The sequence below is a fragment of the Bombus vosnesenskii genome, unplaced genomic scaffold, assembly GCF_011952255.1.
Source record: "Bombus vosnesenskii isolate JDL3184/JDL3185 unplaced genomic scaffold, Bvos_JDL3184-5_v1.1 scf7180000016261, whole genome shotgun sequence".
NCBI lineage: Eukaryota > Metazoa > Arthropoda > Insecta > Hymenoptera > Apidae > Bombus > Bombus vosnesenskii.
The window spans coordinates 2,986,943-3,000,375 of NW_022884330.1; the positions used below are offsets into that span (position 1 = coordinate 2,986,943).

Consider the following 13,433-nt stretch of genomic DNA (forward strand, 5'->3'; position numbering starts at 1 on the left):
AACGCGAAATCGCTGGGAGAAAAGCGTATTGCGAAGTTGCACGTCTATGGAACTGCAGCATCAGATGCCATTAGACGCGTCGTTTTTCGCGAGAACGTCGACAGTGGCTTCTAAGCTTCTTTTCATAGGGCAGCTTGAGGATCGTTCACTCCACGTGTATCTGTTACGTTCGCGTTTTTCATGCATCCGTGTACAACGTTCGTTCGCAGTTTGCCGCTTCAGAAAGATCACGACAAAAGATGTGTCCTACAAAATGTGCTTACATAATGGCGCGACCCTCCAGCTACGTTTCGTGCCTGTTTCGTCGGCGTGTTCTCCGCCTCTTTGTCTTTACCCGTTTCGTGAAAAAAAAAAAAAAAAAAAAAAGAATGGAATCGACAGTGTACGGGAAAACTAGGCTAAAAACGGGCGTTCGTTACGCGCTGCTTCTGCCGATCAACGAAATTAATTTCGCTTCCTCTATACGTCTGTATCGCGTGTAAACCGATAAATCACGCGTTCAAACGTTTCGATCGACGAGAAGCTTCGAGGAATAAAAATACGTTCGCGTCGCAACTATCAGAGAATCGATCGAAATAGCCAGTTTCCATGAAATTTGATAAATTTGTAATATACTGACGTTATATAAGATATCGTTGTTTCTTACAAGTAAGCGAAGATCGCTTTATCAGCGTGAAAAACTGTCATTTGCTTGGCTCCACGTCAAATACCTGAATCATCGTGTTCTACTACGCGATTTCTCTAACCTGCCAAAAATCATTTCTATCTTGTAATCGTTAACACTAGAACTACCGATAGTTAACACGAATTCTATTTCTACCAAAACCGGTGAAAATGACTGGTCTTTAAAAAATACGTAATAATAGAATATTTTTATATTTGTTAATTTATTATTTTTTTGTAGAAGAAATTTCACGTTATGTAATAATTTTTTTTTGGTATTATTAATCCTAAACGAGGGTTGACACATTTATAAAATTGTAGAGCCGGTCAGTTTGACTGCTGTGGTATTTCTAGTGTAGTAATAATTTATAGAGCGTGGATTTTTACGTCTTTGTGGGAAATTTTGGGAAAATGGAGCGCGCATAACGTGCAAGCGTGTGCAGGATATCCTAAGTATAGTCCCGCTTATAATATCGTCGCTCTGCCTCTCATCCGCCCTATCTCCGCAATAGCTTTTACACTGAGAAAACTGAGTTTGAAGTTTTTACAGTTTGCTTATCGCGCGAAGTTAGGACTTGGAAGAATCGAATATTCGTCGCCTTCTAAGTAGAATTCTCATTGTATTATCGCGAATTCGTACTCTTTATACCATCGAGACGTATGTGGATCGATGGAAGCATCGTGATCGATCCGGAATTTTCCTGATAATCGATATCATCATATCGAATGACACGCAGTACGAATTTTAAAAACGCGTGGGAAATTGTACAAAACGAGGAAACTGGTTAATTGGGGTTCGATAAACAGATCGCAGGATCCTTTTACACTTTGACAAGTACCAGTCATTTTCGCTGGTATTGGTATAAGTAGCTTCGATGCAAAATTATTTTCAGTTTGAATACGTAAGAAACGAAATAAAATTCGTTACACTATTCTTTCAGTTATCGTTGCAAAAGTCATTACATCGTTGCTGAAAAATATATAATATGAAGTAGGAATTTTAAAATAAAATTGTAAAACCAGTGAATTTGACTGATACGGTGGTTCTAGTGTTAAGATACCTGGCACGAGCTTCTGAGAGAAACGATTCTGCCAACTAACGTGGAAAGGTAAAATCGTATGGACGATTGTTAATTCGGCAATTCGATTAAGAAACACGCTAAACTTCGTAGCAGAAGTTTCCGTTAGACTCGCATTTTGGCATTCGACGATAAGATCTGGAAGACCGATCGAGCAGCCGTGTTATAATATTTAATAACGTGATGAAACTCGCGATTACGCTTTTAATATTCTTACACTTTCGATTGTTCTTTATACTTCCGCCCGCTTTCACTCACTTCTGTCTCTCGTTCGAACGACACTGTAACAGGTTTTTATTCTTGAAAATACGAAACACCTCGCTTCCGGTGTAGCCCAGTTTCGTGGATCGATAACACAGCGCGAGCCGTTAATTAAACGACTGATATTTACGTAAACTATTTCATCATCGTATGGAAGATACTTAATATTGAAAAATTGATGGGCGACTCGCGTGTTCGTCGTTGTATATAGTTTTCCTTTGGACGAGCTCGTTATCCAACGCTGATATCGGAAGCGGAAGTTGCCGCGATAAGCAGAAACCGTAGATATCGTGGACCAAAAAATGTTAAAACCGTCTTGAAACTTGTCCCGTTCGTTTTATCTTTATTTTAATTAATTTCATTGCATCGGCGGGAAAAACTCATTAATAACACGAAAAGAGAGAAGCTACACGAGTCAGTGAATGATCTATCGTTGTTAAAAGTATATAATTAAAAATTGGTAATTACAATTACCGAGAACGTAATAACTAGGAATAGTTATCGTTAATACGTAATTACTAAGTAATAACGAAGTACCTGAATAGAATTTAATTACCAGGAATTAATAACTTGTAAAATAAACGCGCCAGCAATGAGTTTAAGTAAGCGAGATGATTGCAAAGAAAAAAGAAAAAAGAGGATCAGCGGATATATGTGCAATAGTATCGTCGATAGCGTAATATCATGCGATCGAAGTAGCCAAAATAATCGCACCAGGTGCGACGATGTTCAACTCGTAATAGCTTCGAACGACGTAAATTTCAGTTTCGTTGCCGATATGACAAATATTCCTCGACTTTTAACGATTTTGAAAAAATAACCGTACGAAACACGTACGTTAATCGATGGCAAAAGGTTGGATTCGCGTTTTGCCGCGATCACCAAGCAAACTAATTCGCTGCAATTCGCAGCGACGACGCTGATATCGCGGAGAAATCATCGATGACGGGTCGCGAGAGAAACGGTGCAACGTGCCTCGACGAGGATTAGACTTTCGATTCTTCCTTCGCGAAGGCAAATAGCCTCGCAGCACATGCAGCTCGAAGCCATAAACGAATACGCTATCTCGTCGTACTATGCAGTATCGTGTAACTGGTGATTTAACATGAGAAACATGAAAGACAAAAGCAAAAGACGAAAAAGCAAGTCGCGGGCAAAGAGTAAAATCTTTTCGGAAATATTCGTTCTACATACGTTGCGTTAAGCACGCGTTTGGCGCCGAATTTCACGAGAATAGATGTTAACGAATGTTATTTACGGCTGGTTTGCACACTCAAGTAAACGAAGAAGAATATTATGATCTAAAAATTATTATTAAGAAGTGTATTATAATAAAATATTATTATAAAAAGCGTATTATAATAAAAAAAAGTATACAGGGTGGTTGGTAACTGGTGGTACAAGCGGAAAGGGGGCGAAAAAAGAAGTCGAAAATATAGAATAAAAATTTTTTTTTCTTTTTTCAAATTTTTCCATCGAGACAACGATCTACAGTGAGATCCGTCACAACGAGACGCGATAAAGTGCACGCGTACCGGGCGAAAATTCAAAGTCGATTTTCTCGAAAACGAAGCCTCGAACGAAAAATTTTTATTCCATATTTTCGACTTCTTTTTCCGCGTAGAATCACCCCCTTTCCGCTTGTACCACCAGTTACCAAGCACCCTGTATAAAAATGTATATTAGAATGTGACGCGCGCTTTCATTCACGACGGTCACTTCAAAGTATTCAGTATGTGATTTATAACGTTTGTTCCAGTAAGTTTCGATGGTATCAGAGAAATCATAATCCAATAGGGATCAAAGTAAACGTTTTTGGCAATAAAACCCGATGTAAAAAGAACTTGCTCTATGTTTCCGTCGAATTTTCCTCGATCGTATCGTCAAATTAAAAGACACTTTGCACGTTCGATGCGTGTCACATGTATCGCTGATTCGTATGAAGAAAGTAGTTTGCACGAATCGCAATGCCTAATCGCATCGAAAATAACGCGCCTGTGAAAAGTGCGTTTAACGTTCTAGAGGAGGAGTAACGTACGAGCTAACATATTCGAAGAGACAAGCATCTCGGTGCTCTCGTTTTTCTTCTCCTTTTTTTTTTTTTTTTTCGCAAAGAGTATCACGCTAGGAGCGTTAATTTATCAAAACGAGGTAAAGCTGACGTTATCGCGGAGGATTCGTCCAAAGGACGAGAACAATAGCAAGCTGGCTTCTCCTACAGAGGAGCGGAGAAATCGGACAGAAATTCGTATCTTAACGATCTCTCGTGCCCCTGGCAATTTTTTCGTCTCTCGTGACGCTCGAATTACGCGGAAAATTCACAGAGGAAATTTCCGTCGTGGAAAGCGCGATTATCCTCGTTAGTGGAACATGAATTAGCATGCAACCAGCTTAGCGGAGCTCTCCGTGCGGAACGCGCAGAGAATGCGAATTTTTTTCGTCGATAACTGTATCCTATCGTCCGTTAATCAAGTGTACGTGTTTTCAGGTGATCGATAACGGACTGAGCAACGATACGGACAGCTGCGACGATTTAACAAACGGTGAGTCACGCGCGTCATCGACGCATCTCTTCGTACTCCTTTCTGTTTCTTATTGTCGTCGTTTATTACGATACAGGCTCTTTTATTCCCATAAGTAGCCCTAACTGGCTGTAAAAAGCGGCACCGTTGCAACCATAGGATAGGCGAGGAGCGTCGGTTCGCTTTGGTTTCATTCACCAAATCCCGCGGTGAAAAGAACGACCCGCTCGTACGATCCCCCAATTGCATTATGCTCCTGCCAACGGTTGCAACCCTGAATTTAGGACGCGCCGGATCCTACGATTCGATAATTTTGTTTGCGGCTTCTGCGTCGTATTTTCTTCTCCTTCTTCCACGCGAATATCGTTCCTTGATCGATCGCAGAAAGAAGGGAAAGACATTTTTGTCGAAAAGAAAAATTAAGTCGGTTTTCCCAAAGGTTGATCAGGTGTATTTATATTATAATTTTATATATATATATACATTTTTTCTGTCTTTATACGTACGGAGCTTCCTTGGTAGCTCTGCACAGCTTTACTTCCCAGCGCGTATTATTTACGGCACGTACAAAAATTTCGTATGCGGAGATAATACGCGGTACGATTAATAATTTTCGCATTTTCGACAAGGACGAATTTTTCCCCGTTTACGTTGCTGTTTGCCGAGATACAGAAGCGAAGTTTTCAAGTGGAAACGAAACCGCGTGTTTCTCTTCGCATCGCGGACTGAACACGAATTCGATAACCCGTGGCACGCGCCACCAATTTCAATTTACTTTCGAGATATCGAGCTTGCAAAATTTCCCGATTTCTTGCGGATGAAATTCCTCTGGAACAGAAAGAACAGGCGGATGAACTTGTCGCGATGATCGTGGCTCGTCTCGTTGCCTGCGTGACGATAGAAAAATAAATTTCACGCTATCTTCCGTCGTTCGCTCGACGAGAAGACGAAAAGAGCATCGTTACGCAATTGGAAAATAAGTGGCAGGGGCGGAGGTCACGGTTTTGTCGGCGGTTCACGGCAAATCCGGCAAGCGGTTACGGCCCTGACTTTGCCCTTCGGTCATTATCGTCCGCTGGAGCGGTCGCCGCATTTTCTCACGCTACTTCAGCTGCTCCTTGCTCGCGGTGCAATGATCTCCCTCTCGTACCCGCACATCTGCCTCAAAATTACATCCTGACCGGGTCTCTACATTTTTATTTTCCCCCACCGCTGCATTCACCCTTGCCCCTTGCGCAGCCCTCGCCTATCTACAGCCGATCTTCCAACCAGCCCAGACGCATCAAATCTGTGAAAAAGCAGCGGCCACGGTGCCTGGATTCGACGAATCGATCGATCGTCGCGAACCAGTCACTTTCGATAAAAAATTAATCGTGTCGCGTGGCGTTCCAAATTTGTCGACGATATACGCGTGTTTGCAACGCGTTCAGTTTCCACATGACTCGCTCCGTTTTGCTGTTTTGCCATTCGCTCGACGATCCTGTAGCGTTAGGCTACATACGAGATATACAACAGCGTTGCTGTTACTTTCTTCTGGAATTCAGTTTTGCATTTCATCATCAGATTCCATATCGGAGGATTTGTTTGTCGACGTAACGACACGGACTGAGAGGAAATTTCTTTAGCGATTAAAAACGATGGCAATTGGTAAACGATTATCGCGAAAGTAACGTGTCCTTTCGATGTTCGTGTTTTCAATGGATAGAAATTATCATTATCAGGTATTAGGATCTGTTCGATCAATTTGTCAAAGTTAGCCGACGATCGATGAATTTATGCGAACGAAAGAAAGTGGTTTGCTATGTAAATTGGAAGAGGAATCGAACCAGTCGCGCTACCTCCTTTTCTGTCGATTTCTAACGTTTCTTTAGGGCGATCGAGGCTGCTGCTATGAAATTGTTGAGAAACGGGACAAGTATAGAAAGGGGGACGATAGATCGACAAAAGCGGTTCGATTATTCGCGTAGAACCGTTTCCGCGTTGCGAAATCGAACGCTTTACGTTTACGGTTCCGGGTTGACAGCGATCACGCGCTATTTACGTCCACGTAAATTGTATAATCGATTTCCGAACGAAAATCGCCGCGTTCTTGGAATCTGTGCGAATGGATCGTTGGCAAAACGTCGACAGACGTTAGGAAAGTCCGCAGCATCGAAGTCGAGTATAGAAATCGGCAGTCGACTGGCAATTCGAGGACGATCACGTGGGTTGACAGGTTGTTTTTCTCAGATCGCTGAGAGAAAAAAAAAGAACAAGATCGACGAAGAACGAAGTTCAGAGTAGAAAACGATTTTACGAGATGTTGGATTTTACTTTCGTTTCTTGGCAGCTCTCGCTGGAAGCGGTTCCGTGGTTTATGGTAATCGACGACGATGCCTCGCGAGGAACCTAATTCAGCGAATCCACAAAGGATCCGCTCGTTGGTAGCGCGAATTCGATCAAAACCGCGCGGTTCGATCAGTCGCGAGAGTTCGAATCCGCCCGCTTTCCTTTCTTTTCTTTTTTCGTTCTGTCGCGAATCGCGGCTCGTTAGACGCGGAATTATTTCACGGTTTTCCTATATCTGCGTTTCGTTCTGACCACTGGACGAATTAAATTAGGATCGAATTTAGAATTAGTTAGAGAGACCTTAAAATTTTGTGCGTGAACTTTTATCTCAAAGACGCGACTCGATGTATTGGATTGGCAACTAAGTGATTGCGGATTTTGTCATTAGATGGTAATGAAAAAATCCGCAATCACTTAGTTGCCAACCCAGTAAAACCGTCTAAAAAACGACGACTCGTAATGGTTTTCCAAGTACATGAAAACTCGTCGAGGAAATTTACGAAGATTATTAGGCACGGTATATTGTATTGCAAGAGTATAGTCATTTGTTGGCTTACTCATATAAAATAAATGTACTCAATAAATGTATTCAATGATATCGTCGCGTTAATTTTCAGCAGGTCGCGCGTGGCGGACGACTGTACTCACGTAAGCGGAGCGTGACTCACTTTTGAAACCTTCTTCGCTGCGTGCGCGATCCTGCATTTTTTAGTATGCCAATAGCGTGCTCGCGCGAGATCATCCGGTAAGCTCCCACGCGCCCACGCGACGATCGAAGGAAAAAAAAGGGAAAAGGCACGCGTTAATTGCGCAATACCCGCGACATTACGTCGTCGAACCATTCCTGGTGCTGCCTCGCCATTCCTCGCCGGTCTTTTGTTATGATTGTCCCCGTAACTGCTTTCTTCCCATGCTACTTAACCAGTTAGGCGTTTTTCACGAGTATACTCGTCATGCGTAAAGAGTAGTTGGAATTTATTGCTTAAATTGCAATTGAATAATCGCGGTGAAAAAATGAAGAAATAAAACAAACTGTCGTTTCGTTGCAAAACTTGATTCTATTCGGTTGGCAAGTAAGTGAAAATTTGTCATTAGTTAGTGTTTAGTCGACCAGTCGCGGAGAAACGCGATCGCGAGGAAGTCGTAAATTCCCGTTACGATTATAATAATCGGCGCCTGTTGGGATAATAGGGATGGTTGAGTATAACACTGCAGTTAACAGGTTATAATATTTTATTTTCAACAACTGATTTCACCGATTATATAAATGTTCGGAGATACTTGTGGGTTAGGTTACGATGTCGAATTGTAATGTCTTTTACAATCAGGTTCAAAGTGTTCGATTCGTATAGGTGTTAGCAACTTGTCTAGTGGCGATTAAGTTTTAAAACTCTTTTCGAGTTGATGTTTGAGTGTTGACTCTTTTCGAGTTGGTGTTTGAATGTTGAGACTCTTTCCGAGTTAGTGTTTGACTCTTTCCGAGTTGATGTTTGAGTGTTGACTCTTTTCGAGTTGGTGTTTGAATTTTGAGACTATTTCCGAGTTGGTGTTTGACTCTTTTCGACTTAGTGTTTGAGAACTCTTTCCAAGTTGGTGTTTGTGTCCCTTTTCGAGTTAGTGTTTGAATGTTGAAACTACTCTTTCCGCGTTTTTGACTCTGAGGTGGTAAATGTGTTGTCTAATGTGTGCTACGTTTCTTCTAATTTAGATGCGTGGAAGAAAAATCGGACTCCGGTCGCCGGGATTCGAACCCGGGTTCCGAACGTTCATAACCTAAGGCGCTAACCACTGCGCTGTAGTTGTCCAACATTAGTTAGTGTCGAGTGGTGGTATCTGCTGTTGAGTGCCGCCACAACTCTTCGAATTAGTGTTTGAATGGTGACTCTTTCCGAGTTGGTGTTTGACTCTTTCCGAGTTGATGTTTGACTCTTTTCGAGTTAGTGTTCGAATGTTGACTCTTTCCGAATTGGCACGTGAACAGGCACGTGGAATTTTAAACCTCGTAGCTCCATAACGATAACGGTAGGAAAGACGAATCTGTGGCGTTTCGAAAACGTCCCAATGTCGACATATGAGAATATGTAACAAAAAAAAAAGAAGAAAATGGCTATCCATTGGGAAATTTCCATATCGCTTTTACAGGACGTTTCGAGGTAGTCGCAAAGAACAAACAGATAAAGGCGCGGTACGTCCGCCTCGATACCGTGCCACTTTCGTCCGAAATATCTTTGCCTATCGTCCGGTATCTTCCCAGATATTCGAGAGTTTCCAATTAGACAGAACGTGCTACGTGGTAACGTAAAGGTTATAGACACGAATTGTTACGAAACCGAGGTGTCATTTTTGCAGCGCGTAACTCGGAATATGGTTGAATCATCGTGAAGAAGCAGATGTTCACGGCGATTAAATTGACAAACGATAGGGAACAGGTTTCGGGAATTCTCTAGGTCGTAACGGAAGAAAGTGCCAGAAGAAAGATGCGTTCCAGTTGGACATAAATCGCACCGCCTAGGCGATAGCTTTCCTCCTACTGGCGTTCGTTCCGACTGTTTCTAGGACGGCTGTTGTTTCGGAGAAACGTAAAAATTCCAAAACGAGCGAAAATTCCACGAAATCTTTACCAGAACATTTGCGGTGTAAAGATAATTTACGGAGCAATTTACGGGATAATGTCGCGCGAAGAAATTTCGTAAATTTGAATCGAGAAATCTCGTCTCCGGTAAACGATGGAAATTGCAACTACGACGTTTTCCACGTACAACAATTTTCAAGGCGATCGTCAAAGTGCCATATCGCGGCGCGTCTTCGCTGGTATTTGTGAATCTGGTCGAATGGGTTCGTCGTTTTTCCAATCTGTTTACACGATGTTCGAAGACATGTTCGCGAAACGTAGTTCTCCGAACATATTTCTTCTATGTACACTGCAAGTACGTACGCACATATTTGCTCGCGTTAAAGCTGCGATCGTCGTTGATACTCATCCTCGTACAAAGATACCCGATAAACGGCGAGTTCGCAAGCAGCATCGATTAACTCTGTAAACGAACAACTTGCAATCTGGCAACTTGACGAAATGAATTTACAAAGTTACGCGATTCGTCTCTTGGAAATCGAACATTGATCCTGCCATTGTACGTCGACGCTCGTTCAAATGATGAAATTCACGTTTACGAAAGGCGAGGTTGATCGGTGTAGTTTCCAAGAGATTTCATTTAGGATGATCACGAACGCCTAATAAATTGCCACCATTAGAAAAAATAGATGGACGCTGTAAAATCTTCGTAGACAGCGACTTAGAAAACAACGTGATATTTCGTGAAAATTCGCTAAAAATTGTCGAACGTCTGTGTGGCGAGCAAGAAACTCGCGAGAAAATCGAAGAACGTTGGCGGAATGTTTAGCTAACGAGAACACGTCTTCGGTACACGGTAGTTTGCGAGTATTTGGTCAATCTCGTACAGTGTGACACGTCCGTTCAACTCGAGAATTCGGTTTAACGCGATAAAAAGCACATTGTTTGCGTCACATTGTGGACATAAAAGACAGGTACGTGGCGGCCTGCTCCGCGTACTATATCCGATTATCAGGTACGCGAAGCCCTATGCAAAAGTATATAGAAGTTGGCTGTTTGATACGGTTGTTGGCCGGAAATGCTTCAGTGCGATCCGACGCGATGTGCGAGGAGGGTTACGTGAGGGAGAGAATCGCTTTGTTGGAGGGTGAATAAACAACTGACTGGAAAAATTTATTATCATTCGCCGCGCATCAGCTTGTTGTCGAATTAAACGGTTTTCTAGAAACCACGATCTTTTCATCTTGTCTCTCGTTCCGCCATCCTCGTCTTTCCTTCCTTTTCGCTGCGATTCTTCGCGCGTCCAACAGCCTTCTTCTTCGATCGATCGTACGTTTAATACGTTTGCAAATACATCACGATGTCTTTCAAACATCTTCCCTTACACGCTGTACCGTCAAAACCGGTCTGTAAACATTACACGTTGGGACGCTTTCATTTTTCGAAATATTACGTAAAACGATAAGAGTGAAGAGTGAAGAGCAACGAAATTAAAAGATAAAACAATCGTTTCGTTACAACTTAATTCGATATCGTAACAGTCACGCGTACTCTGTGTTCGTCGAGTATACTCGTCATCGTCATTGCTTTTCACCACACGTTTTATTGGGTACACACTTTTTCAAAGAGATCGTAACTTGCTAACTGGTTAAATTAAACACCTAGCCATTTGTAAACACTTACATGCGCCATTTGTGTATTTCTTTCGCCACTTTATCTGCTCTTTGACACTATGACGACTGATGCTGCTGCGTTCGCGTCGTGTGAGTGTTCACTATCAGCGTACGATATAAATATACAGGGTGGTTGGTAACTGGTGGTACAAGCGGAAAGGGGGTGATTCTACGCGAAAAAAGAAGTCGAAGATATAGAATAAAAATTTTTCGTTCGGGGCTTCGTTTTCGAGAAAATCGACTTTGAATTTTCGCTCGGTACGCGTGCACTTTATCGCGTCTCGTTATAACGGATCTCACTGTAGATCGTTGTCTCGATTGACGTTATTTTTTTAATTTTTAAAATTTTTAAATTTTTAAATTTTTAAATTTTTAAATTTTCAAATTTTAAATTTTTAAATTTTTAAATTTTTAAATTTTTAAATTTTTAAATTTTAAAATTTTTAAATTTTTAAATTTTTAAATTTTTAAATTTTTAAATTTTCAAATTTTAAATTTTTTAATTTTTAAATTTTCAAATTTTTAAATTTTTAAATTTTTAAATTTTTAAATTTTTAAATTTTTAAATTTTTCTTCTATATTTTCGACTTCTTTTTTCACGTAGAATCACCCCCTTTCCGCCTGTACCACCAGTTACCAACCACCCTGTATGTCGTACTTTTTTATCATACATTTCTTTAGTTATTAGGTAATTGTACGCTTTTACCTTTCAAATATCCCAAAATAAACGTAACTTAGACCACGTTTTCACGTTTCCACGTAAACGTTAGATTTCAAACTAAAGTAATCGATCGTTATGGTGTTAATCGAGCAAGATTTTTCAATGCGTAAGATATTTTCTTCTGCGATAGCGTTTAACCATGTGTTTTGCTTTTCTTTTTCTCTTTCTAGGACAAAAAATGGCACCGGTATTGGGTGTACCACCTCCTCCTCCACCTGCTCCTCACATGGGACCAGATGGCTTAATCTTACCGAGAAAACCGTACAACCCTTACCTAACCTCCAGCAACCATAAGGACCTCCGCAGGGAATTATTATTCAATCAGAAAGTGTAAGCTTCTTGTAAAATCCAATAGCCTCGTCTCTAAAAACTGTGTCAATAATACCTGGTAACAGTACCTGTAAACAAAATTTCTTTTTTCTATAACCGTCGTTTATAAAAATCTGCACGCTTTGCTTGATTCGTACCGATGCATGTAATCGGGTTAAAAAGTCCAATTTATCCTGTATCAGGCATTAAAAATGAATTTCACTAATGTCGTAACACGATATTCCATATTTTGTCTGCTAAAGGATAAAGGTACACGATTTATGCGTAATTTCGCAACTCGTGATAGAGCTCCGTTTACACGAACCTCGTTCATTCAATGGCGATTTTAATTAGCGTCTGATTTAATAGGGAGATCTCGTGGCTGAGTCCGCATCAACCGAACAGCAGCAGCTGCTGTGGCGCGAATTATAAATACACAAATAGAGGGAAAAGTGGATAGGTTATTACTATCGTAGAAAGTTCGATCGAACAAACGCTACGTATTGATCGGATAAATTCGTAGAAATAAAGTTCTATAGTCAAAGATTTGTATCTTAAAAAAGAAAAAAAAAAAAAGAAATAGACGAGCGTTCGCCAACTTTCGAATGGCAGTGTATTTTTATTTTATATTTTTAAATAACGCGGCAAAAGGAGAGAGAGACGCGTGGCAGTCGATGGCGCACACTTCGCACGCCTATCATCGAGAAAATCGTTTCCTGCTGGCGTATGCGTTCTAGGCCTATACGATACACGTACACGCACATTATCTACGTGTCCGTGGCTGTGACTCATTCCCAGGCACTTTTACGGTTTAAGCAGGGCCGCTATTCAATTGAAAGGTTGTTGGCGCGCGTTTTTCTCATCGTGGCAATTTTCACGCGAGGCCCACCAACCACGAGGCGACGAGGCACGCTTGCCGCGCGTAATTAGCTAACCGCATCGGTTTTCACTTTCTTTCAGCGGCAAAAACGTGCTGAATCAGAAGAGCGAGCTGCAGCGAGCACTCGAGAAGCAGAGGGAAGCTGCCTCCAGGAGAGAGGCTGAAAGGAATCGGGAAGAGAATTACAAAGACGATCCAAGAACCGCCTTACAAAGGGCCATCGAGCAAAGAGCGAAGCACATCGAGATGGCAGTCAGTGTTTCTCCCTCCTTTCTTCCTTTGTTTCTTTATCTTTCTTAAGGTTATTCGGTAAATTGAAACAGGTCCTATAAATCCGTGGCAAGATACATAGAGGTATTTTCCAGTTAAATAGTTGAGTTATTACTCAACTATACGTTCATTGTTATTTTTCTTTCCTTTCTGTG

General features: G+C 41.4%; 1 protein-coding gene across 1 annotated transcript in view; it reads left to right on the top strand.

The window, feature by feature from the left end:
• The window catches only part of LOC117241611, a 41,009-nt gene that overhangs the window by 26,522 nt on the left and 1,054 nt on the right, over positions 1 to 13,433 (top strand). The window contains exons 3-5 of the mRNA XM_033507481.1: positions 4,492 to 4,546; positions 11,990 to 12,149; positions 13,089 to 13,260. Of these exons, the coding sequence (XP_033363372.1) occupies positions 4,492 to 4,546; positions 11,990 to 12,149; positions 13,089 to 13,260 (387 nt within the window). The remainder of the gene's footprint in view (positions 1 to 4,491; positions 4,547 to 11,989; positions 12,150 to 13,088; positions 13,261 to 13,433) is intronic.